This window comes from Bubalus bubalis, chromosome 2 (assembly GCF_019923935.1).
Source record: "Bubalus bubalis isolate 160015118507 breed Murrah chromosome 2, NDDB_SH_1, whole genome shotgun sequence".
NCBI lineage: Eukaryota > Metazoa > Chordata > Mammalia > Artiodactyla > Bovidae > Bubalus > Bubalus bubalis.
In genome coordinates, this window is record NC_059158.1 from 146,073,393 (window position 1) to 146,099,504 (window position 26,112).

General features: G+C 41.9%; 1 protein-coding gene across 5 annotated transcripts in view; it reads left to right on the top strand.

The window, feature by feature from the left end:
- The window catches only part of PARD3B (par-3 family cell polarity regulator beta), a 1,152,086-nt gene extending 1,132,483 nt beyond the window's left edge, over nucleotides 1-19,603 (top strand). For all 5 annotated transcript variants that reach the window (XM_025261969.3, XM_044924795.2, XM_044924794.2 and 2 more), the window contains one exon: nucleotides 14,802-19,603. In XM_025261969.3, coding sequence (XP_025117754.1) covers nucleotides 14,802-15,159 — 358 coding nt within the window. In that variant the 3' untranslated portion in view covers nucleotides 15,160-19,603. The remainder of the gene's footprint in view (nucleotides 1-14,801) is intronic.
- The last annotated feature ends 6,509 nt before the right edge of the window (nucleotides 19,604-26,112 follow it).

The following is a 26,112-nucleotide window of genomic DNA, read 5'->3' on the forward strand; positions in this document are numbered from 1 at the left end:
ACTTTGGGCTCAGAACTCTCACTCCTGTGGGAGAACCTCTGCAATATAATTATTCTCCAGTGTGAGGGTCTCCCACCTGGGGGAGACCTCCTACCTGTCTCATTGTGGTTTCTTCTCTATGGTTTTAGCTGTAGAAGATCTTTTCTGGTAGGTGGCAGTCTTTTTCACTGATGGTTGTTCTGTGTTGTGATTTTGATGTGCCCATGAGAAGAGGTCTTTCTATTCCACCATCTTATCTGCTCTTTCTTAACTGATGCTTGAGTAAATACACTTAACATGAACCAGTTCATCAGTCATGTTGACCTCACTAGTAAGTCAAGGCAATTAAATTTGAGTGCAAGATTCATTAAGCACCTACTATGATTCAAGTTGGGACTTCCCTGGTAGCTCAGATGGTAAAGTGTCTGCCCATAGTGCAGGAGACCCGGGTTCAATCCCTGGGTCGGGAAGATACCCTGGAGGAGGAAATGGCAACCCACTCCAGAATTCTTGCCTGGAAAATCCCATGGACGGAGGAGCCTGGTAGGCTACAGTCACTCCATGGGGTCACAAAGAGTCAGACACGACGGAGCAACTTCACTTTCACTTTCATGATTCAAGTACTATGCATAAAAGAAGAGATCAGGCTGTCTACTTTTGTTCTTGGAAAACAAGACAAATATCAGATCAGATCAGTCTCTCAGTAGTGTCCAACTCTTTGCGACCCCATGAATCGCAGCACGCCAGGCCTCCCTGTCCATCACCAACTCCCGGAGTTCACTCAGACTCATGTCCATCGAGTCAGTGATGCCATCCAGCCATCTCATCCTCCGTCATCCCCTTCTCCTCCTGCCCCCAATCCCTCCCAGCATCAGAGTCTTTTCCAGTGAGTCAACTCTTCGCATGAGGTGGCCAAAGTACTGCAGTTTCAGCTTTAGCATCATTCCTTCTAAAGAAATCCCAGGGCTGATCTCCTTCAGAATGGACTGGTTGGATCTCCTTGCAGTCTAAGGGACTCTCAAGAGTCTTCTCCAACACCACAGTTCAAAAGCATCAATTCTTCGGCACTCAGCCTTCTTCACAGTCCAACTCTCACATCCATACATGACCACAGGAAAAACCATAGCCTTGACTAGACGAACCTTTGTTGGCAAAGTCATGTCTCTGCTTTTGAATATGCTATCTAGGTTGGGCATAACTTTCCTTCCAAGGAGTAAGCGTCTTTTAATTTCATGGCTGCAGTCACCATCTGTAGTGATTTTGGAGCCCAGAAAAATAAAGTCTGACACTGTTGCCACTGTTTCCCCATCTATTTCCCATGAAGTGGTAGGGTCAGATGCCATGATCTTTGTTTTCTGAATGTTGAGCTTTAAGCCAACTTTTTCACTCTCCACTTTCACCTTCATCAAGAGGCTTTTGAGTTCCTCTTCACTTTCTGCCATAAGGGTGGTGTCATCTGCATATCTGAGGTTATTGATATTTCTCCTGGCAATCTTGATTCCAGTTTGTGTTTCTTCCAGTCCAGCGTTTCTCATGATGTACTCTGCATATAAGTTAAATAAACAGGGTGACAATATACTAGCCTTGATGAACTCCTTTTCCTATTTGGAACCAGTCTGTTCCATGTCCAGTTCTAACTGTTGCTTCCTGACCTGCATACAAATTTCTCAAGAGGCAGATCAGGTGGTCTGGTATTCCCATCTCTTTCAGAATTTCCCACAGTTTATTATGATCCACACAGTCAAAGGCTTTGGCATAGTCAATAAAGCAGAAATAGATGCTTTTCTGGAACTCTCTTGCTTTTTCCATGATCCAGCGGATGTTGGCAATTTTATCTCTGGTTCCTCTGCCTTTTCTAAAACGAGCTTGAACATCAGGATATTCACGGTTCACATATTGCTGAAGCCTGGCTTGGAGAATTTTGAGCATTACTTTACTAGTGTGTGAGATGAGTGCCATTGTGCGGTAGTTTGAGCATTCTTTGGCATTGCCTTTCTTGGGATTGGAATGAAAACTGACCTTTTCCAGTCCTGTGGCCACTGCTGAGTTTGCCACATTTGCTGGCATATTGAGTGCAGCACTTTCACAGCATCATCTTTCAGGATTTGGAATAACTCAACTGGAATTCCATCACCTCCACTAGCTTTGTTCGTAGTGATGCTTTCTGAGGCCCACTTGACTTCACATTCCAGGATGTCTGGCTCTAGGTCAGTGATCACACCATCGTGATTATCTGGGTCATGAAGATCTTTTTTGTACAGTTCTTCTGTGTATTCTTGCCATCTCTTCTTGATATCTTCTGCTTCTGTTAGGTCCATACCATTTCTGTCCTTTATCGAGCCCATCTTTGCATGAAATGTTCCTTTGGTATCTCTGATTTTCTTGAAGAGATCCCTAGTCTTTCCCATTCTGTTGTTTTCCTCTGTTTCTTTGCATTGATCACTGAAGAAGGCTTTCTTGTGTCTTCTTGCTATTCTTTGGAACTCTGCATTCAGATGTTTATATCTTTCCTTTTCTCCTTTGCTTTTCACTTCTCTTCTTTTCACAGCTATTTGTAAGGCCTCCCCAGACAGCCATTTTGCTTTTTTGTATATATAACAACCCATTTACAGCCATTCTAAGTTGGACCCTTTTTTTTTTTTTAGCCCATCATCCCTCTCTCCTTCTTTAAAACTTAGAGTCCAGTCTTATCTCAAGCCTTATCAATTTCTACTTCTCATTGAGATCCCACATTCTCCTTTCATCTCTCTACCTACCTACTATTTCCAACTCCTACACACATCTGACCCTCTATAGTTACCAAGTATGTTTGTGGGTTTTCTCTTTACTTTAAACTCTCTTGAACGAACTCAGTATACGTTTATGGAGCAGCTGTGATGTGCAGAGCCGTGTGGTAAGCTCTGAGAGAGATCACTAGATACATGAGACTTGGTTCCTTCCTTCAAGATCTTGGTGCTTCAGCACAGTGTATACCCAGCCTGAGGCAGGGCAACAGGCAGATGAGGTGAGAATGAACTACTGCAGTGAATCCAGAGGAGAGAGATTTTCTTTGCAATTGTTGCAGAAATGGAGATGCAATAGGGAGATGAGAAGATTCAAAGTTACTCGTGCCTATACATCTATCCCAGGGGCTCACGTCTCTTCATCTGTTCCAGTAAGTATAGCCATCTCATTCCTAACTAAAAATTTTGCCAGTTACTCAGTCCTTCTAATACTGAGCCCTTTCCCTCAAAGGATTATCCTCATAGGTGTAGAAGCATTCCTTCCCTCCTTCCATAAAATTAAGACAGTCGGTACCCAAGAGCTGCCATCTGACCCACTTTGCTGGTGTTCACTCATTAAGTTGTGTCCGACTATTCACAACCCTATGGACTACAGCATTCCAGGCTCCTCTGTCCTCCACTATCTCCCAGAGTTTGCTCAGATTCATGTACTTGAGTTGGTGATGCTATCTAACCATCTCATCCTCTGCTGCCCCATTCTTTCCCCTTCAGTCTTTCCCAGCATCAATATCTTTTCCAATGAGTTGGCTCTTCACATCAGGTGGCCAAAGTATTCGAGCTTCAGTGTCAGTCCTTCCAATAGATATTCAGGATTGATATCCATTAGGATTGACTGGTTTGATCTCCTTGCTGCTCAGGAGGCTTCTCCAGCACCACAATTAGAAAGCATCAGTTCTTTGTGACTCAGCCTTCTTTATAATCCAACTCTCATATTTGTACAAATTTTCCAATCAAAATCTGAATCCTTTGGGCCTCCAGAAATGACCCTAATCAAAAATAAAATAGAAAATAAAACATAGTTTAAAATTTGGGAAAAAATAAGTGAAAATTTTCAAATATCGATATTGTCATGACAGCTTTTGCAAAGAGTAAAGAAAGCAAATATAGACATGTTCTTCTTAAGTAAATATGGCTCCTGGGTGAGGTTTTGAATTAAAAGTCTTATAGGAAAAGTAATAACACATATGAATAAAAATCATAGGGGTGATGTGAAAAATGAGGGGTCTTAAAGTGCTGATGCATTTGCATTTGGATCCTTGTTTTCATTAAAATCTTCAAAGAAAGCTGCCCCTGGATTCCTCAAAGTTGGCTCAAAACATGCAGCATTAGTCACTATGATAAGCATTTCTTTGGCCCCAGAATGTATTGCATTTTGTGCTTCCCTACAGATACTAAATGTCACTCAAATAAAGGTACTATGCAAAGGGAAACCCAAGATTAACAGAGATAAAATATCAGGTCCCTATTCCACTTCCTTTATTCTATCAAATTCTGTAGTTAATAATCTGGGTATTTTTTTCTTGCAAATTTTTTTTTTAATTTTATATTGGGATATAGTTGGTTAACATTTTTATGTTAGTTTCAGGTGTAGAGCAGAGTGATTCAGTTATATATGCATGTATCTATTCTTTTTCAAATTCTTTTCCCATTTAGGTTATTAAAGAATATTGAGTAGAGTACCCTGCATTATACAGTAGGTCCTTGTTAATTATCTATTTTAAATATATTAGTGTGTATGCTGCTGCTGCTGCTAAGTCACTTAAGTCGTGTCCGACTCTATGTGACCCCATTGACGGAAATGTCAATCCCAAACTCCCAATTTATTCCCCCCACCACCATCTTTCCCCTTTAGTAACCATAAGTTTGTTTTCTAAGTCTGTGAAGCTGTTTAAATGAGTTCATTTGTATCCTTTTTTTTTTTTTAGATTACACATGTAGGTGATATCATATGATATTTGTCCTTCTCTGTCTGACTTACTCTGACACTTAGTATGGTAAACTCTAGGTCCATCCATTTTGCTACAAATGGCATTATTTCATTTTTAATGGCTGAGTAATATTTCATTGTATATATGTACTAAATCTTCTTTGTCAATGGACAGATCTTCTTTGTCAATGTCATTTGTGTAAATGTCAATGGACATTTAGACGCTTCCGTATCTTGGCTATTATAAACAGTGCTGCAGTGAACATTGCGAGGTATGCATGTATCCCTTTGAACAAAGGTTTTTTCCAAATATATGCCCAGAAGTGGGATCGCTGAATATTAATTTAAAAATAAAGCTAAAGTAGGTAGTTCCATTTTGAGATTTAAAGGAACTTCTGTACTGTTCTGCATAGTGACTGTACCAGTCTATATTCCCACCAACAGTGTAGGAGGGCTCCCTTTTCCCCACACCCTCTCCAGTATTTATTTCTAGACATTTTAATGATAACCATTCTGACTGGTGTGAGGGGATATCTCACTGTAGCTTTGATTTGCATTTTCCTAATGGCAACCCACTCCACTGTTCTTGCCTGGAGAATCCCAGGGACAGGGAAGCCTGGTGGGCTGCCGTCTATCGGGTCACACAGAGTCGGACACGACTGAAGCGACTTCGCAGCAATGATTAGTGATGTTGAGCACCTTTTCATGTGCATCTAGGCCATCTAAATGTCTTCTTTGCAAAAATCTTTATTTAGGTCTTATGCCTTTTATTGACATTGAGCTACATGAGCTGTTAGTAAATTTTGGAGATTAATCCTTATCAGTCACATTTTTTGCAAATATTTTCTCCCTTTCTGTGGGTTGTCTTTCCATGTTTTTAAATGGGTTCCTTTGCTGTGCAAAAGCTTTTGAGTTTAATTAGGTCACATTTGTTTTTGTTTTTATTCCCAATATTCTAGGATGGGGACCAAAAAAAGATTTTTGCTATAATTTACATTAAGGAGTGTTCTGAATTTGTTTTTCTCTAAAAGATTTATAATAATATCAGTCTTACATTTAGATCTTTACTTCATTTTGAGTTTATTTTTGTGTATAGTCTTAGAAACGTTCTAATTGCATTATTATACAGGTAGCTGCCCAGTTTTCCCAGCACCATTTAAGAGAGAGTCTTTTCTCCATTGTATGGTCTTGCTTCCTTTGTTGTAGATTAATTGACCATATGTGTGTGGGTTTATTTCTGGTCTTTCAATACTGCTCCATTGATCGGTATTTCTGTTTTTGTGTCAGTACCATACTGTTTTGATTACTGTTGCTTTGTAGTATTTTCTGAAGTCAGCAGCCTGATTACTCCAGGTCCATTTTTCTTCCTCAAGATTGCCTTGGATCTTCAGTTTCTCATTTCCATTGTTGTTGTTCAGTCACTAATTCATGTCTGACTCTTTGTGACCCCATTAACAGCAGCACTTCAGGCTTCTGTGTCCCTCACTGTCTCCCTGAGTTGGCTCAAACTCATGTATATCGAGTCAGTGATGCCATCCAACCATCTCATCCAGTCAGCAGCTTTTCCTCCTGTCCTCAGTCTTTCCCAGTTTCAGACTCTTTTTTCCAATGAGTCAACTCTTTCCACAGGGGGCCAAAGTATTGGAGCTTCAGCTTCCACAGAAGTCCTTCCAATGAATATTCAGGGTTGATTTTCTTTAGGATTGACTGGTTTGATCTCCTTGCTGTCCAAGGGACTCTCAGGAGTCTTCTCCAACACCACAGTTCCAAAGCATTCTTTAGTGCTCAGCCTTTCTTATGGTCCAGCTCTCATATCTGTACATGACTACTGGAAACACCATTGCTTTGACTGTATAGACTTTTGTCTACAAAGTGATATCTCTGCTTTTTATACACTGTCTAGGTTTGTCACAGCTATTCCTCACAGAATCACGTGTCTTTTAATTTCATGGCTGTAGTCACCACCTACAGTGATTTTTGAGCCCAAGAAAATAAAATCTGTCACTGTTTCTATTTTTTCCCCATCTATTTGCCATGAAGTTATGAAACCAGATGCCATGATCTTAGTTTTTTATATGTTGGGTTTTAAGCCAACTTTTTCACTCTCCTCTTTCACCCTCATCAAGAGGTTCTTTAGTTCCTCTTTGCTTTCTGCCATTAGAGTAGTGTGATCTGCATGTCTGAGGTTGTTGATATTTCTCCAACAATCTAGATCCCAGCTTGTAATTCATCCAGCTGGGCATTTCACATAATCTACTCTGTATATAAATTGAATAAGCAGAGTGACAATATACATCCTTGACATACTCCTTTCCCAATTTTGATCAGTCTGTTATTCCATGTCCAGTTCTAACTGTTGCTTCTTGACCCATGTACAGGTTTCTCTGGTGGCAAGTAAGGTTGTCTGGTATTCCTATCTCTTGAAAAATTTCCACAGTTTGTTATGATCCACACAAAGTATTTAGCATAGTGAATGAAGCAGAAGTAGATGATTTTTCTGGAATCAGTTCAGTTCAGTTAGTCGTGTCAGACTCTCTGCGAACCCATGGACTGCAGCATGCCAGGCCTCCCTGTCCATCACCTACTCCCAGAGTTTATTCAAACTCATGTCCATTGAATTGGTGATGCCATCCAACCATCTCATCCTTTGTTGTCCCCTTCTCCTCCTGCCTTCAATCTTTCCCAGCATCAGGGTTTTTTCCAATGAGTCAGTTCTTCTCATGAGGTGGCCAAAGTATGGGAGTTTCAGCTTCAGCATCAGTCCTTTCAATGAATATTCAAGACTGATTTCCTTTAGGATGGACTGGTTGGATCTCCTTGCAGTCCAAGGGACTCTCAAGAGTCTTCTCCAACACCACAGTTCAAAAGCATCAATTCTTCGGTGCTCAGCTTTCTTTATAGTCCAACTCTCACATCCATACCTGACCACTGGAAAAACCATAGCCTTGACTAGACAGACCTTTGTTGGCAAAGTAATGTATCTGCTTTTGAATATGCTGTCTAGGTTGGTCATAGCTTTTCTTCCAAGGGGCAAGCGTCTTTTAATTTCATGGCTGCAGTCACCATCTGCAGTGATTTTGGAGCCCCAAAATATAAAGTCTGTCACTATTTCCACTGTTTCCCCATCTATTTGCCATGAAGTGATGGGACCAGATGACATGATCTTAGTTTTCTGAATGTTGGGTTACAGGTCAACATTTTCATTCTCCTCTTTTACTTTCATCAAGAGGCTCTTTAGTTCTTCTTCACTTTCTGCCATAAGGGTGGTGTCATCTGCAAATCTGAGGTTATTGCTATTTCTCCTGGCAGTCTTGATTCTAGCTTGTGCTTCATCCAGTCCAGCATTTCTCATGATGTACTCTGCATATAAGTTACCCTTGCTTTTTCTATGATCTAATAAATGTTGGCAATTTGGTCTCTGGTTTCTCTGCTTCTTCTAAATCCAACTTGTACAACTGGAAGTTATCAGTTAACATACTGTTGAAACCTAGCTTGAAGGATTTTGAGCATTAACTTGCTAGTGTGTGAAATGAATGCAGATGAATGGTAGTTTGAACATTCTTTGCATTGTCTTTCTTTGGGATTGGGATGAAAACTGACCTTTTCCAGTCCTGTGGCCACTACTGAGTTTTCTAAATTTGCTGGCATATTGAGTGCACCGTTTTAACAGCATCATCTTTTGAAATAGCTCAGCTGGAATTCCATCACTTCCACTAGCTTTGTTCATAATAATGCTTCCTAAGGTCTACTTGAATTAACACTCCAGGATGTCTGGCTCTAAGTGAGTGACTATACCACTGTGGTTATCTGGATCATTAAGATCTTTTTTGTATAGTTCTTCTATTCTTGCCACCTCTTCTTAATCTCTCTGCTTCTGTTAGGTCCTTGCTGTTTCTGTCCTTGTTTGTGCCCATCTTTGCATGAAATATTCCCTTGGTATCTCCAATTTTCTTGAGATCTCTAGTCTTTCCCATTCTATTGTTTTCCTCTATTTCTTTGCATTGTTCACTTAAGAAGGCTTTCTTCTCTCTCCTTGCTATTCTCTGAAACTCTGCATTCAGTTGGATATATCTTTCCCTTTCTCCTTTGCCTTTCACTGCTTTTCTCAGCTATTTGTAGGACCTTCTTAGATAGCCATTTTGCCTTTTTGCATTTCTTTTTCTTTGGGATGATTTTGGTCACCACCTCCTGTATGCTGTTACAAACTTCTGTCCACAGTTCTACAGGCACTCTACCTACCAGCACTTATCCTTTGAATCTATTCATCACCTCCACTGTATAATCATAAAGGGTTTTATTTAGGTCATACTGAATGGTCTAGTGATTTTCCCTCCTTTCTTCAATTTAAGCCTGAATTTTGCAATAAGGAGCTCATGATCAGAGCCACAGTCAGCTCCAGGTCTTCTTTTTGCTGACTTTATAGAGCATTTCCATCTTCAGCTGCAAAGAATATAATCAGTCTGATTTCAGTGTTGACCTTTTGGTGATGTTCATGTATAGAGTCATCTCTTGTGTTGTTGGAAGAGGGTGCTTACTATAAGCACTGTGTTCTTTTGGCAAAACTCTGTTAGCCTTTTCCCTGCTTCATTTTGCACTCCAAGGCCAAAGCTTCCATACAAAGTGTAAAATTTTTTGTTCTACTTCTCTGAAAAAATGCCATTGGTAATTTTATAGGGATTGCATTGAATCTATAGATTTCTATGGATATTGTAGTCATTTTTATAATATTGATTCTTTCAGTCCAAGTATATGGCATAGCTTTTTTATCAGATTGTGTCATCTTTGATCTCTTTCATCAGCGTCTTGTAGTTTTCAGAGTTCAAGTCTTTTGCCTCCTTAGGTAGGTTTATTCCTAGATGTTTTATTCTTTTTGATGTGATTATGAATGGGATTGTTTCTTTAACTTCTCTTTCTTATCTTTCCTTGTTAGTGTATAGGAATGCTTCAGATTTCTGTTTATTAATTTTATTTCCTGCAATTTTACTGAATTCATTGATGAGCTCTAGTAGTCTTCTGGTACCATCTTTAAGATTTTCTATGTATAATATCATGTCACTTGCAAACAGTAACAGTTTTACTTCTTTCCCAGTTTGGATTCCTTTTATTTCTTTTTTTTCTCTGATTGTCAGGGCTAGGACTTCCAAAACTATGTTAAATGAAAGTGGTGAGTGGACATTCTTGTCTTATTTATGATCTTGAAGGGAATGCTTTCAGCTTTTCACCATTGAGAATGATGCTAGTTATATTGTTGTTGTTCAGTCGCTAAGTTGTGTCCACCTCTTTTCAACCCCATGGACTGCAGCATGCCAGCCTTCCCTGTCCTTCACTATCTGAAGTTTGCTCAGATTCATTTCCATTGAGTCAATGATGCTATCTAACCATCTCATCCTCTGCTACCCTGTTCAACTCCCACCCTCAATATTTCCCAGAATCAGGGCTTTTTCCAATGAATCAGCTCTTCACATCAGATAGCCACAGCATTGGTGCTTCAGCATCAGTCCTTCCAATGAATATTCAGGGTTAATTTCCTTTAGGATTGACTGGTTTGAAGTCAGCTTTTTCATTCTCCTCTTTCACATTCATCAAGAGGCTCTTTAGTCTTCATTTTCTGCCATCAAGGTGGTGTCATCTGCATATCTGAGGTTGTTGATATTTTATGTCAGCAATTTTGATTCCAACTTGTGATTCATCCAGCTTGGCATTTCACATGATGTACTCTGCACATAAGTTAAATAAAGAGGGTAACAATATACAGCCTTGTGGTACTCCTTTCCCAATTTTGAACCAGTCAGTTGTTCCATGTCTGGGTCTATGTTGCTTCTTGACCAACATACAGGTTTCTTAGGAGACAGGTAAGGCAGTCTGATATTCCTATCTCTTTAAGAATTTTCCACAGTTTGTTGTGATTCACACAAAGGCTACAGGTTTGTCATGCACGGCCTTCATTATGTTGAGATATGTCCCCTCTTGGCCACTTTCTGGAGAGTTTTTATTGTAAATGGGTATTGAATTTTGTCAAAAGACTTTTCTGCTTCCTTTGAGATGATCATATGGTATTTATTCTTCAATTTTTTTAGTATGGTGTATCACACTGATTTGTGGATACTGAAAAATCCTTGCATCCCTGGGATAAATCCCTCTTGATCGTGGTGTATAATCATCTTAATGTACTATTGAATTTCGTTTGCTAATATTTTGTTGAGGATTTTTGTGTCTGTGTTCATCAATGATATTGGCCTGTAATTGTGTGTATATGTGTTCATGTGCATATTATCTTTGCTTGGTTTTTGTATCAGGGTGATGGTAGACTCATAGAATGAGCTTAGGAGTGTTCCTCCTATAATTTTTTGGAATAGTTTCAGAAATATTAAGTATTAACTCTTCTCTAAATGTTTGATAGACTTTACCTGTGAATCCATCCGGTCCTGGACTTTCATTTGGGATTTTTTTAATCACAATTTCAATTTCAGTACTTATAATTGGTCTGTTCATATTTTCTATTTCTTCCTAGTTCAGTTTTGGGAGATTGTACCTAAGAATTTGTCCATTTCTTCTAGGTTGTTCATTTTATTGGCATATAGTTGTTTGCAGTTGTCTTATGATTCTTTGTATTTCAGTGGTGTCCATTATTTCTTTTTCATTTCTAATTTTATTGATTTGAGCCCTCTCTTTTTTTTCCTGGTGAGTCTGGCTTAAGATTTATCAATTTTGTTTACCTTTTAAAAGAGCCAACTTTTAGTTCCATTTATCTTTGCTATGATTTTCTTTGTCTCTATTTCTTTCTGCTCTGATCTTTATATTTTTCCTTCTGCTAACTTTAGATCTTATTTGCTCTTCTTTCTCTAACTGCTTTAGGTATTCTTTATTTGAGATTTTTCCTGTCTCCTTGGGTACAATGGTATTGCTGAAACCCATAGGTTTTGGATTGTCATGTTTTCATTTGTCTATAGGTATTTTTTTATTTCTTCAGTGATTCACTGGTTGATTAGTAGCATATTGTTTTGCCTCCATGTGTTGTTGTTTTCCTTTCTTTTTTTTTTTTTCCTGTGTCCTGGTGTGCACGAGACCATGTCTACACCAAAAGTGGAGTCTTGCTTCCCCTAGTCTTACAGAATTCCTGTGATCAAAACCCACTGGACTTCAGAGCCAGATTCTCTGGGGGCTTTTCCTCCCATTGCTAGACCTGCCAGCTGGTGAGCCTGATGTGGGGCTCAAAATTCCTTGGGAGAATTTCTGCAATATAATTACTTTCCAGTTTGTGGGTTGCCTACCTACCAGGTATGGGCCTTGATTTTATCATGATTACATGCCTCCTACCATCTTGTTGTATCTTCTTCTTTTTCTTTGGATGTAGGATATCTTTTCTGGCCAGTTCCAGTGATTTTTTTTTTAATTGATGATTATTCTGCAAGTTAGTTGTGATTTTGGTATCTTCATAAGACCAGGTGAGCTCATGTCCTTCTACTCTGCCATCTTATCTCCCTAAAAACTGTTGTTTTAAATATGTGTGTGTGCACACACAATATTCGCAATCACTGAGAAGTTCTGGTAAAAGCCAATCCTCAATTTTGAGCAAAGAGTTTTTATAAACAACAGCAACCCACTCCCCCACCACCGAAGAAAGAAAAATCCTTCCAGCACTCTTTGAACCTTAAAGAGTGTTTTTATAGGCCAGCTCATTGTTTGTCTTCTCTCTGAAAAATTAGAAAGGATAACTGCTTTGATGAGTTCTACAGAAAAAGACAATTTCCATGATTTCATTTCTTGACAAAGAACAGCTACCTCACTTGGTTTCTGCCACATGTAAGCAAATTCCCAGATGTAAAATCTCCCCTCAGAGGAAGCAATGTGAGTCCACAAAACTGTCTTGAATTCTGCCCCCAGCTTCCCCTGGCCATGCAAGGTGACCAAGTGGCAGGGGGAGACGTGGGAGAAGAGGCTTGACCGTGTGCACGCAGCCTGTGCGGTGGCTGTGGCTATCAGGGTGGCTTCTGCTCTGTCACCGCTTGATCTGGCTAGTCTCTCCACAAAAAAAAAAAAAAAAAAACAATGCCTGCCTGTCTTTTATAATATTCTGTTTTAAAAGAGAGAAATCTCCAGGGAGAGAACAGGACCCTAAAAGTCCAAGGCCTGGAATTCCTCCTTTCTCTCTTTCAATTTTAAACAGGAAACATTCATGCTAAGAGGGTCCGGAGGGAGCATTGATTGTATGTTCGTTTTAAGGCAGATAATGTTTGTGTGTTGCAAATGTCAGTGATTTATCCCAAGGGCTTAAAATGAGTGCAGAAAAACCACATGTTTCACTTCATGCAGAGAAATATCATCAGTAGATTCTGAGAGAAAACACAAGTTAGGGGGGTTTTGGGGGGTGTTTTTTTTTTTAAGTGTTTTGAAAATCTCCAACATGAACAAAAAGGAAGTAGAAATGAGCATGGTGGGAGAGGAGGGGGAGCTTAAAATATTGTACAATAAAAGATATAATGAATGCTGGAAGTTTTATAAATTAAAAAAATAACATTCTAAAGGAAAGAGAAGATGAAATCCCCATCCTTTATTTCCCAGTGCTGGGGTGACAGATTACCCATTTGTGCTCTATTTGTCATGGGCAATTTAAAATAGAGCAAAGCAAACTGCACTGAATAATAACAGTTGATGCTATAATAACTTATACACAAACAATTTAATTTTTGTACCTGAAAACTCTAACTAAATTAACCCAGGCTCAAAGATCTAACTTTCATTATTATACATAGCCAAATTAAGACATAAAAAAGTAGAGAAAAATTCTATTGTTCATCCTTATGAATGTGTTCACGTGCTGCTTTCCACATGGACTCAAGCTTAGAGCTTGTCAAACCATCATTGATTGGGGAATTTACAGAGCTGTTTTCCCATCAAACTCTGCAGATTACAGGGTGATTGTGACCCTCATTGACAGTGCTTGATTAACCACAGACACCATGTTCTTACAGCCCTGTCATTTCTTTCAAGTGTTCTACCAGGTTGTACTCTGACATTGGAGAGCTTTCCATTAATTGTTACTGTTGCTCTTTTCCTTGAAAAAGAAATAATAAAAAGAGGAATGGTAGAAAGTGGGGAGGATTTGGGCATGATGTTAGGGAATATGTGCACAGAAGGTTTATGGGATTTTAAGAGCTGCAAACAGAACTCATCTGTTTAACCCCAGGCTAGATAAGATGCAGTCATCTGTACATTGTTTAGAGACGTATTGCTTCTGTTATGGCAAATGGATCAGAAGATGCTTGTTGTCTTAGCAGAGAGATCCAGACAGGGTCGCTTTATGTTAGTGTTTATTCTTACCCTGGACCTTTCTGTGTGCCTACTCATGACACAGTGCAACTTAACAGCTGGTTTGACTTTTCCCAATCTGCTACCGGCTGGGTGGTACTTACTGACTTTGCAGTAGAATGGCTTCATATAAAAGTTATAGGTGGATAACTCCAGACTCTAGGTTGGGACTTCCTCCAGGAATTGTGGAAAGAGGGCATACTAATCTACACAGATGTGTCACAGAAGCCAACCAGAGTTAGACCAAGACTGTGGCCTGTGTAAAGAATAGCCCACAGACCAGGAGAGAAGTGAGTTCACTCCCTGGGAAGTTTATGACTCCAGATAACATGTGCATTTCTACCACCATGTCAGGATTCAGGAAGGTGGAGAAGGAACGGGGTGAACAATTCTAGTATTAACAGAGCCAAACTCAGTCTTGTTTAGCGAACTCGCTTGGTTACTATAATAAAGGCCAACATATCAACAAGATAGAAGAATATTTCTCTCTTAGGCACCTAACTGACATGGTGGCTTCATGGTGTAGAGGAACCAGGCTCTTTCCTTCTTCTTCTTCTGCCTTCCTCAGCATGTGGCTTTCTCCTTATGATCTTTATTATGGCCACTCTTAGCAGCCAACAGAAAGGAGGGAAGAGAAGAGGGTCTCTTTCTTCCTTTTAAGGGTATGCATCATGGCTATTCACATCCCATTGGCCAGATCCAGTCTGTGGGCACACCAGACCACACGGGACGCTGAGGGCTGTGGACATCAGCTGGGCAGCCAGCTAGTGGTCACTGATGTGTGTCTTGTCTTCTCTTTCCAGGGGAGGACCAGCAGATCCTGTAGACTACCTGACAGCCACATCGCGAGGGCTCTACAAGGAAAGGGAGCTTCCCTATTACCCAGGGGCTCATCCTGTGCATCCACCCAAAGGAAGCTATCCTCGCCCCCCAGATCTGAGAGTCACAGATCTCCGGTATCCCCACTACTACCCACCCCCGCCAGCCCCCCAGCACAAAGGACCTTTCCGACAAGATGTCCCACCTTCCCCTCCTCAGCACCACAGAGTACCAGCCTACCCAGAAATGGGCAGACCAGGGCCCCGAGGGAGCAGCCCAGATCAGTACCCCTACCGAACCCAGGATCCTAGGCAGAAGAACCCCATGACTGCAGCCGTGTAGCTGAACACCACGAGGCTCAGCCCAGCCCAGGACGGAAGACATCCAACATCACCTTTGTTCTTCCTACACCTTAAGGCCTTCTTCCTATCGAGAATTCTCTATGGTACAGATTAGATTTTTCTCACTGAAGCTGCAACACTTGACCACTAATCAGAAAGAATGGAGTAGGAGTTTGGGGAGGGAAATCAGAAGGAAGAGGAAGGATAGGGTCATAAAAACAAAACTGCCTGATATTTGAAACATGTTTAGAATTGTTCAGTTCACTGAGAGTGGCAATTGAACAGGCAGATAGCAGTGGAGATCTACAGCATGGCCACCTCTCTGGAACACAAACATGCATAGCATTGGCGTCATGGCAGGGAGAGGGGCCAGTCTCTGGGACATCATCCATTCAGAGGCTAAGCTTCAGCCACCTCCTTAAGTTGTTAAATCTGTGAAGAGTAGCTGCAAATATGGGCATCCTAAGAGAGTAGTCTTCGCATTGAGAAAACAACAACAAACATGAAGAGTGAGGTCCTTGAAATATTTTGTACCCAGAGGAAGGCTGCATTTATTTGTAGAATTTCTCAGGTTCTCAGTACCACTCACTTGGTATAAGCATTTCACGTTTCCTTGATTTTTTATATAAAAGATGTGAATGCAGTATTAGTGTCCTGGGAGAATTCACAAAGCTAGTCAGAGCTTCCAGAAGAACTCTATGCCTAGGATCAAGGCAATCAAGTTAAAAGGCTGAAATTCCCGTGGTCCTCACCTTCCTTTCTCCCACATCCCAGGCAAGATAGCATAGAGATATCTGGCTTCAGACTCATCCCCAGATCTCCTGCTTGTCATTATTGTAACTGGGGCCTTTACTTTAAGACTCCCACTTGAGAGCTGAGATGTACTCAGGAAAGAGAGGGCCCTCTGGTTAGGTCACACAGGAAGCAGTGCTCTGGAGATGCCAATTCTCGACTCAGTGCCAAGCAGCACCATATGCACGCAGGGTCAGGAAAGGGCTGACGGTGCTCTTTGGGAATGATAACAAGCAAGCAGTAGTAATGTGTGTGTATGTGTGCGTGTGTGCGTATGTATGAAGGTGTGTGATTACCAGTATGGAGAATGGAAAATAAAAATACTTTCTGGAAAGTTTGATGAAGAAGAGAATAAAAAGGAAAACAACAAACAAAACAGAAGGGAAGGGAGAAGGAGCATAAAACTAAATCATTCTACATCTGCTATATTTCATTAACACGAGTCAGAGCAAGACCAAGGCCAAGGTCTCCAGTTGGAAAAAGGTCTTAGGGCTTTGAAAAGCTAAAACCCCACCCTCCAAAATCCATCAGAATTTCTTTAGAGCTTTGCACATATATTCTACTTATTTCAACATAGATTAGAACCTCTAAACCCTGACCCAAATGAGAACACAAGAGAAGACTGAGAAACAGCAAAGCATGGGAGCAGCAACTCAAATTGCTCAGTGACCCTTGCAGTCCTCTAAGCCTTTTTACATTCCTTCATTCCCTCCCCCCAAAAATGCCTTGAGTTCAGTTCAGACATATTCTGTCTGAGATTAGAATACCTCTGACTGCTAGGATTTAATAAATTATAGTATTGATGTTATTGAATACCTAGAGTTTCTATCCTGCCCAGTTTAGTTTTTTTTTTTAATTTTAAAATATAGTTCTGTTACCAAGAATGATGCAAGTGCTGGGTTTAGACTTAACTAGTGTTATTTACTGAACTTTAAGAGGTATCATTTTCTAAACTACAGTTTACTTACGGCCCTCTTGAGAATAGGTTGTCGAGTTGTTTTTGTCTGTCATCTCTTTTAAGCCGGGCACCTTTAGATTCTTTGCAATTTGTTCTGAGGTTGAGGACTGGGCCCTTCTCACCTCAAGGTGGAGTGTAGGTGAGCCATAGGGTTTCCCTGCCAACAAGCTGCAAGCTGCCTTCCCTCGAGCTAAATAAACCTTCAAGAAGACAATGGTAAGATGAGAGAAGTATGATGTATTTTGAAGCAATAAAAGCCAGCTCTTCAGGATGTTCCATAGTTTAGTTTAACCAAATTTCTGTAGACTACTGAATATAGCCAAGTCAGAGGTTTCCTTCTGGATTAAGGCCAAGTTCCCCCAAGGGGCAGTGATAGAAAGTGAGACACTCAGAGCAGCCCCAGTAGGAAGAATGCCCATATTTTCACCATGTTGCCAGCTTGTGAGCATGGTATCTCCTGCACTAAGGCTCAAGGAAAGCTGCTCCAAGCATGGTTTTGAGTGTGTGTGTGCTCAGTCGTGTCCCACTTTGCCACCCTATGGACTGTAGCCCACCAGGCTCCTCTGTCCATGGACTTTTCCAGGCAAGAATATTGGAGTGAAGTTGCCATTTCCTCCTCCAGGGCATCTTCCTGACCCAGGGATCAAACTGGCATCTCCTGCAGTGGCAGGTGGATTCTTTACCGCTGAGCCACGTGGGAAGCCCTTTTGTGTTGTATACACAGGCAGTAAAGCAATTGCTAATTCTGAGGGGCAGCCAAGGATGTGAATGTACTATTAAAAGTAATGGGAAAAGATTATAGCAGTTTTCTTTTCTTGCTTGAAGTATAACACATGACCTATTTGACCTTACCCAGAAGAAGCCAACATTGTGTGTATGACAGTCTTCATCAAGTCGAGTAACAATCAAGAACAGCTTGAATGTAAGCTTTATAAATGCCTGTGAACCAACCCAGTTGTCACCACCCAGAGGTTATGGAACTCTTTCCCAGTATCTAGAACAGATTGTTTAAAGTATTTAGAAGACCAGGCTATAATCAGTGGGCTCCTAGTAGCAGGAAATAGTTCCTGATTTATTTTTGGCCTTGGACAAACTCAGTCTCAGAATGCAAATAGCCCCCCAGGAAAAGGTGGCACCGAGAGCTTGGTGAGCTGAAAACCCACCAATGTACACCTGCCTGGCTCCTGATCTGACCACTAGGTCATCCAGAGCTTGAAGTGATGTGTTGACCTCAAGTCACTAGATATTTTAAGGAGCTCTTTTTCTGTCCCTTGTTGCAGGAGTAGAGAGATGTAAGAGAGTAGACCACAGAATACGTTTAGATGCAAGCAAACTCAGTCCTCTACAAGGGAGAGAAGAAACACAACATCTCACTAACCCTTCGTGTCATTGGGCTGTGTCAGTATCACTCTTGGTATAATATTGCTTCCCCACAATATCACATCACTGGATGAAAGGAAAGTTCAGAGTCAGGAGTATTTTCTCAATCATGGTTGAGTAACAACAAAAAGTGCGGGGAAATTTACTATGAAGCTCCTTATTAGGTTTTTAGATCTGTATGTGTTGACTTCACAGTATAGTACAGAGCAAAGATCTTATAATTAACAGCACCGTCACCCTGAGGAGGAAACTCTGTGCACACGAACTGATAAGAGGAGATTCAAGACTTCACTGTAGCTTGATTTTTGCCTCCAATAACAAAATTAAAACATAGTTCATTATTCCTTCCAAAGATTTATGAACTTCTTGAATGAAATCTATTTTCTGAAGGAAATCCACCTGATAAGTTTTAGAGTTGCCATGCATAGGGTTGGTATGTCCCTTCCTTTTCTTTGGAGGAACATCTTAGCATTTCAGGGAGACAGAGAGAGCTGGAGAGTTCAGTGTGGACAGCAAGGTGTGTCTATAAAATTCCCATCAGCATTAAACTCTGAAATTTACAATGAACAGCCTTCAAATTGGTGCTAAATTGGGTAGACACCCTGCTGCTTTCTGAGTCCATGAGCAAAATATATCTCAGATCTAGTGCAATTAGGCAGGAGGGTGTTGGGAGTCAGAAACAGCCCACGATGGTATTTCTCTGTACTCCCAGTTCACACCGACTTAAGTGGAAATGATGCCACAATGAGACCAGAAAGAGAAGTCTCTGTAAGATATCCCTACGAAGTCACCTTTCTGATAAAAAAGAGAATGAAAGTGAGATATCTAAAATAAGCCTAGAATCTCATATGCAGCTCAGCTTCTAAGGGGAACTCTTTCTCCCTCGTGTCCTTAAATAGTACTAGAATCTCACACAGCCTGACTTTTGAAGGTGGGTTTCACTACGGCGCAGAATGGAGAGTGAACTAACCACTGAGACGGTCTCCTGACTCAGCTCTTTCAGAAGTGTTACGTTCCATCTATGCTGACTGCAGTGTTGTTTACTACTGGGAACATACAAACAAAACCTGCTGTTTATACAGTCACTTTTTCTAGTGTTTTCCTTTGCTTATATGATACCAAGTCTGTTCATAAGTTCTGAAGATAAATTATGTGAAATCATATTTTGGCATATGATTGAGGGTGGAGAATGAATTCTTTACGGTCTTTTTTGGATGATCCCATTTGTACCACAGAAACATTTTGGATGTTGTTATATATGAATATATAAATTTTTCTTGTTTATTTTGCATTAAAATAAAGCTTTATTCAGTCAGTAAGAGAGTCCTGGTTTTCACCCACCACTGACTTGTGTTAAGATTTGATGAATGAATGGGTGGGTCTGGTCCTGCCCACCCTAGAATAGCAACGTCACAGGGCCGAGGACACAGGGAACTAGTGTCTGTCGTGTGCTGTTTTTTAGTTGATAAGTAGTGTCGACTATTTGCAACCCCATGGCTGCTCTATCCATGGGATTTTCCAGACAAGGAAACTGGAGAGGGTTGCCATTTCCTTCTCCAGGGGATCTTCCCAACCCAGGGATAGAACCCACGTCTCCTGCATTGCAGGTGGATTCTTCACCACTGAGCCACCTGGTTACCACATGCTGGGCTCCCCCAAAGCAGATGCTGAGATGGGAACGAGCAAGCAATGTGTTTATTTGGAAGAGCACTTGGATTCAGTACCTACAGAAGGCAGGGAAAGAAGATAGGATGGAGCAGAGAGGGAGAAGCTGAGCTGCGTGCCCTTCCAGCTTGGGCTCAGCCAACTCCACAAGGAAATCTGAAGCTTCAGTGGCCCCATAGAGTTGTCCCAAGTGTGGACACGGGAGAGGGGCATTTATCCCACCATCTCTGTCAGGGGTATGGGCTACCCCTGAAAGGAGAGGAGACCCAGAACCAGGCAGTTTTCCTCAGGTGAGGCAATCCCCAAAAGGACAGAACTGGGGGTCATCTTTGGGCCATATTCACAGTAGCTGGGGAATGGCCTTCCATTCCTGAAGTGGGATTTGGGCAGCACATCACAGAATTCACAAATGCATCCAACACAGTTGACCCCCTCTCTCATGCCAGGATCACTCTCACCCTGTCTAAAGAAACAGGATTCTGAGCTGGTTTTCCTTGAGACCATCCGTATGTTTCCCAAGCAACTTTACTGGCTTATTCCCAGCCCTCTTCACACTCTCTCTTCAAGTTCATCCACAGCCTTTCAGCTACCATCCTAGACTGATTTGCTCACAATCTCCAGCTCTGATCTGTCTCCTGAGTACAAGCATTTCCACTTTCCTACTGGACATCCCTCCTTAGGCTTTCCAAAGCCCCTTTGCACTCAACTTGTCCAAACTGAAAACAAGCTTTCTCCAAAGAAACCTGCTTCTCGTGACTCTGTGCTGACCAAGGGCACCACCATGTTCATAGTTAAAAACCAGAAAATTCAGAAATAATCCTTGACTCACCATATATAACTCTGCTCCTTGCCCATAACCATCCCCATCTGATGAGATGGAAGGCTAGCAATTCCACCCTCGACTTCTGTCAAATACATCCATTCTTCCTCACATGCTGCCATGGCCTTCATTCAGCGCCATCACTTCTCAGCTGCTCCCCTCGGCAGCCTTCTATGTGATCTCTGCCTCTTATTTAGCTTCCTTCTGACCCACCTCTGTTCTATACAGACCCTACCACCTTTGTAAATAAAATTTTATTGGAACACATAGACACTGATTCACTTAAACATTGTCTACTCTCTCACACTGTGATATCAACCTCTGCCCTGCACTCCCACAGGAACTTTTTTGAAACAGAGAACTGACCAAATTAGTCTGGAGGCAGCATTGTCTTGTTGAAAGAACACTGGCTTTGCACACAGTCAGTCAGTTCAGTCACTCAGTCGTGTCTGACTCTTTGCAACGTATGGACTGCAGCACATGAGGCCTCCCTGTCCATCACCAAATCCCAGAGCTTGCTCAAACTCATGTCCATTGAGTCGGTGATGCCATCCAGCCATCTCATCCTCTGTTGTCCCCTTCTACTCCTAAAATTAGGTTCAACACTGATTAGCTACATAAACTTGCATAAAATGCTTCTCTCTCTAGGCCTCAGTTTTACCATTTGTGAAATGAAACTACTATACATCTTATGGGATTATTTTAAGAATCAACTTACAGGCCAAACATAGGAGTTATGGAGCCCGTTTGAACTAGCTCCCAGGAGCTAACTGTCTGCATTTCTTCCCAACTCCACGTTCAGTGATGTCACATTGGTAGCTTGAAATAGGTCATGTTCGAAGCATTCACAACACAGGGATTAACATACCCTACAAATCAGGACTTTTTCCCTTTTGGAGAGTCAGTTGTTAAACAGTACCAGCACACCGGTACATAAAACATAGTTATATGTTTACTAGAATACTGCTATATATTTAACACACATAGCTGCCCAGCAGTCAAGGAAAATGAATCCTTGCCTCCATTCTCTCTCTTTCTCTCTCTGTCACACACATATACACATGAATCCTTGCCTCCATTCTCTCTCTCTCTTTCTCTCACACACACACACCCTCACTCCTCAAAGCCTGTCTGTGGCTAATACTTATGGCTTCAAGTCTGAAGTCCAAAGCCCTCCAAAATCAGTCCACTGCGCCTCTCTCTCAAGTCTCATTACTCCTGATTTTACACCTTGTGCTAGTGTTGTTTCAAAGTACTTTCATTTATTTGAGCCAGGGGTACATTTAACACCTTTGCACCACATCTGCTGCTGCTAAGTCGCTTCAGTCGTGTCCGACTCTGTGCGACCCCATAGACGGCAGCCCACCAGGCTCCCCCGTCCCTGGGATTCTCCAGGCAAGAACACTGGAGTGGGTTGCCATTTCCTTCTCCAACGCACGAAAGGGAAAAGTGAAAGTGAAGTCGCTCAGTCGTGTCCGACTCTTCGCGACCCCATGGGCTGCAGCCTACCAGGCTCCTCCGTCCACGGGATTTTCCAGGCGAGAGGACTGGATGGGGCGCCATCGCCTTCTCCGTTGCACCACAGCAGTACGCAGTAAATGCAGCGAGCAGATCCTCCGCTGCTCAAAACGCCCTCTGACCTGTGGCTCCTCGGTCCTCCTTCAGATCCCAGACCAACTGACTCTTTCTCCATGAAGACCTGAAGGCAGACACTGAAGGCCGGCTCCTTCATATACACCTCGCCCTCTTGGAGCAAGACCTACTGCAGGTCAGAGGCATGAAACCTAGAGACCACCTTTTCCAGATTTCCTTCCAGCTTGGGCACCACATGCGGCCCAGCCTCCACTGAACACTCTGGAAGATGGAACTGAGGCCCAGGAGTGCTTCTGTGGGCAAGCATAGTACCAGAGACATTTGGTTTTACTGGAGGGGTGTCTGGTCTCCAGCTTCCTGGGGGTCAAGAGGCCATGTGAGGGACATCCACTGTTTTAGGAAGGATCACAGCTGAGGCAGCGTAACTCTGTTGCCCACAGATGGGGTAAGGCTTTTCAAGGCCCTGACTTTCTGGGTAGCAACTCCTTCCATGGGCCAGTTCTGTAACATTCTGAGGTTTATTCCTGGAAGCCCTACCTGAAGCCTTCTCTAGCCCTTCCAACACATCGGCAAACACCCGTGCTATGTGTGCTGCGCTTAGTCTCTTCAGTCACGCCAGACTCTCTGTGACCCCATGGACTATGGCCCAACAGGCCCCTCGGTCCATGGGATTCTCCAAGCAAGAAAACTGGAGTGGGTTGCCATTTCCTTCCCCAGGAGGATCTTCCTGACCCAGGGATCGACTGGCATCTCCTGCAGCTCCTGTGTTGCCGGCATAATCTTTACCGCTGAGCCACCTGGGAATCTAACTCCCCACATTAAGTTCCTTTCTGTTTAGCTCGGAGGGACTCAGTTATCAGCAACTACACCAACCAAGTTACCTGCTGCAGCCTCCTCCCAAGACAGAGCTGGCAATTCCATCCAGTATTACTGAGATCCTTTCTGCAGATCGTCAATAAAACTTTTATTACCTCTATTACAGTGATTGGTTTCCATGTCTGTGTGGCCTTCTAAGAGTATCGTATTTGTAACACATCGCCTGGCTCTGACTATGCACTTAAGAAATATTTGTTGAATTCATTTGAATGAAGAAATGAGGTGTGAGGATTCTTTCCCTGAATTGCTGCAGTGCTGACGTTCCAGCTCACAGTCCAAACCATATATCTCCAAGTCCTGTTGTTAAGATCACCTGGTATTATTCTCGAGGTAAAAGGTGTTCGCTCACGTGAGCAGGCCAGGTTCCAACTTAAAGCATGAAGCAGGCTAGGAAATTATAAATGCAATGGGCAATGCATTCTTTAGAGAGTAAAGAGAAACTTGAGTAGAGAGAAAATGTATTACTTGCAACCTACCAAGATGGAAATACTTTTTTTAGTGACAGATGACTACTATTATTATTGTATAATTCCTTGGATTTTAGGCAAGTGCTTTGCAATCACTTGCATTACTTGTTCCTTTCAACAACCGTAGGTGGTGAGTTGGATGGTCCCCTGACTTTCTGTAAGGAGTCTTGCATACAATAGTACTAAATAAGAGGACTAATGAACACTACTTAGGCATATCCAAAGAAACTAGAGATTACTTCTGTAAGTGTCTTGACAACTGAGATTTCTTTTTTGGTGGCCATGTTTATACTAATTGTTGTTTACTTCATTGGCTGACTGGTTCCTGATAATAGTGATTTTTGCTTCTCATATAGTCAGAGAACATCAGACTCATTTTACAGCTAAAGAAACTGAGGCATGAGAGAGTCACCCAGGTACAACTTCCTTTATTCATGAAGTGCTTTCTGAGACCCTACTGTGTTCCTGGCACACTATGCTAGTCCTGAGTGAGCTCTCTGCCATGTGAGTGGGTACGTCACCAGCTTACATCAGAAGCTTCTTCCTTAGCATATTTTGGCTAATGTGCTTCATCTCTGTACCTTCGAAATCACTGGACTCTCAGAGGTCCTTGGTCATGGTTAAGAAACCCATGTCCTTTGGAAGAGGAGGGGAGATGCTTCACAGCTGTGAACACACTTAACATTCAACTATCATCCTTTTGACCTGAACCTTTATTTGGCTGGTGGTTACCCTCCTCAAACAATGCCAAATACCTAAGTTTGCTGCCTAATAATGAATGTGCATGCATGCGTGCTCACTTGTGTCTGACTCTTTGCAACCCCATGGAACACAGTGCACCAGGCTCATCCATCCATGGGATTCTCCAGGCAAGAATACTAGAGTGGCTTGCCATTTCCTCCTCCAGGGGATCTTCCCAACCCAAGGATCAAAGTCACTTCTCTTAACATCTGCATTGGCAGGCTGGGTCTTTACCACTAGCACCACCTGGGAAGCCCAATGATGAATGTGCAATACACTAAATATGGTTTACCTGGTAACAACCCTTGACCCTGTGGCTCTTCTGCTTAGTCATCCCAATGACATTCAAAAATAAAGAGAGATTCATTGTGGCCCAACAGATACTTCATGTAAAATGCAGCAGAGGCCCACAGACATGGAGGAGCCTTGGATTTTGTTCTCAAGGACCTGAGGAAGAAAGAAAAACAAGCATACAAAGAACCAAAATTCAAAGCTGAATGTAGTGAGTTCTTGAGAGAAGTGCGCTCTGCCAGAGAAGCTGGACTTCTGACTTTGGGTGTAGACAGGATCAGTAGGTCTTATGGATGATGTGATGTCTGAAATACAACCTTCAAGACAAGAATACAAACAGGCCAAGCAAAGAAGGATGTTGGCTTTCTAGGTGAAGAACAGAACACAAGTGTCTGTACAGAGATAAGAAACTTCCCAGTACGTATGATTTGAGGGAGAGGGTGAGGACAAGTTGTGTGATGGGATTAGGAAGGGCTGTAGGTTAATCATTATAATAGCCAATATGATTTGGTTCTTAGCAATTGCTAGATACTAGCCTGAATGTTTTTCATATCTTATCCCATTTAATCCTCAAACTTTATGAGAAAAGAGAGCCTTAAATGAATTAAGTAACTTATCCTTGGAATTTCAGACCCAACTAGAATAATTACTTAGGGGCTCTAGGGATTTGGGCTGAAAGAATCACTCACACAAATGGGTAAATGAAGCTGGCCAAGAGATGTCCCTGGCAGTCTAGTATTTAAGACTCACCTTCCAATGCAGGGTTTGATCCCTGGTCAAGGAGGTAAGATCCCACATGCCTTTCAGCTACAAAGAAAGTGAAATTAAAAGTGTTGATCATTCAAACGTGTATGACTCTTTGCGATCCCAGGCACCTTAGCCGGCCAGGTTCCTCTGTTAATGGAATTCTCCAGTCAAGAATACTGGAGTGGATTGCCATTTCCTTCTCCAGGAGATCTTCCCAACCCAGGGATCAAACCCTGGGTCTCCTGCATTACAGGAAGATTCTTTACCATCTGAGCCAGCAGGGAAGCTTTCAACTACAAAACCAAACCATAAAACAGAAGCAATACAGTACACATTAAATAGAGACTTTAAAAATGTGCTTCTCATTTCAAAAAACTCTTAAAAAAAACCAAAAAACTGGCCCAGTTGAAAGCACTATGAGAGTTGAACTGGAAAATTCATCAAATCACCAGCCCGTACTAAAAAGGGGAGGGCTGATATCTGTTGAGTTATGAACTAACATAAGAGCCATGCTAGTTGCTTCCCTTTTATTTTTCTCTCCATATCTATTAAAATGGGCATTATCCCCATTTTAGAGGTAAGACAACTGAGGCTCTAAAAGCATTAGAACCAGCTATCACTAGT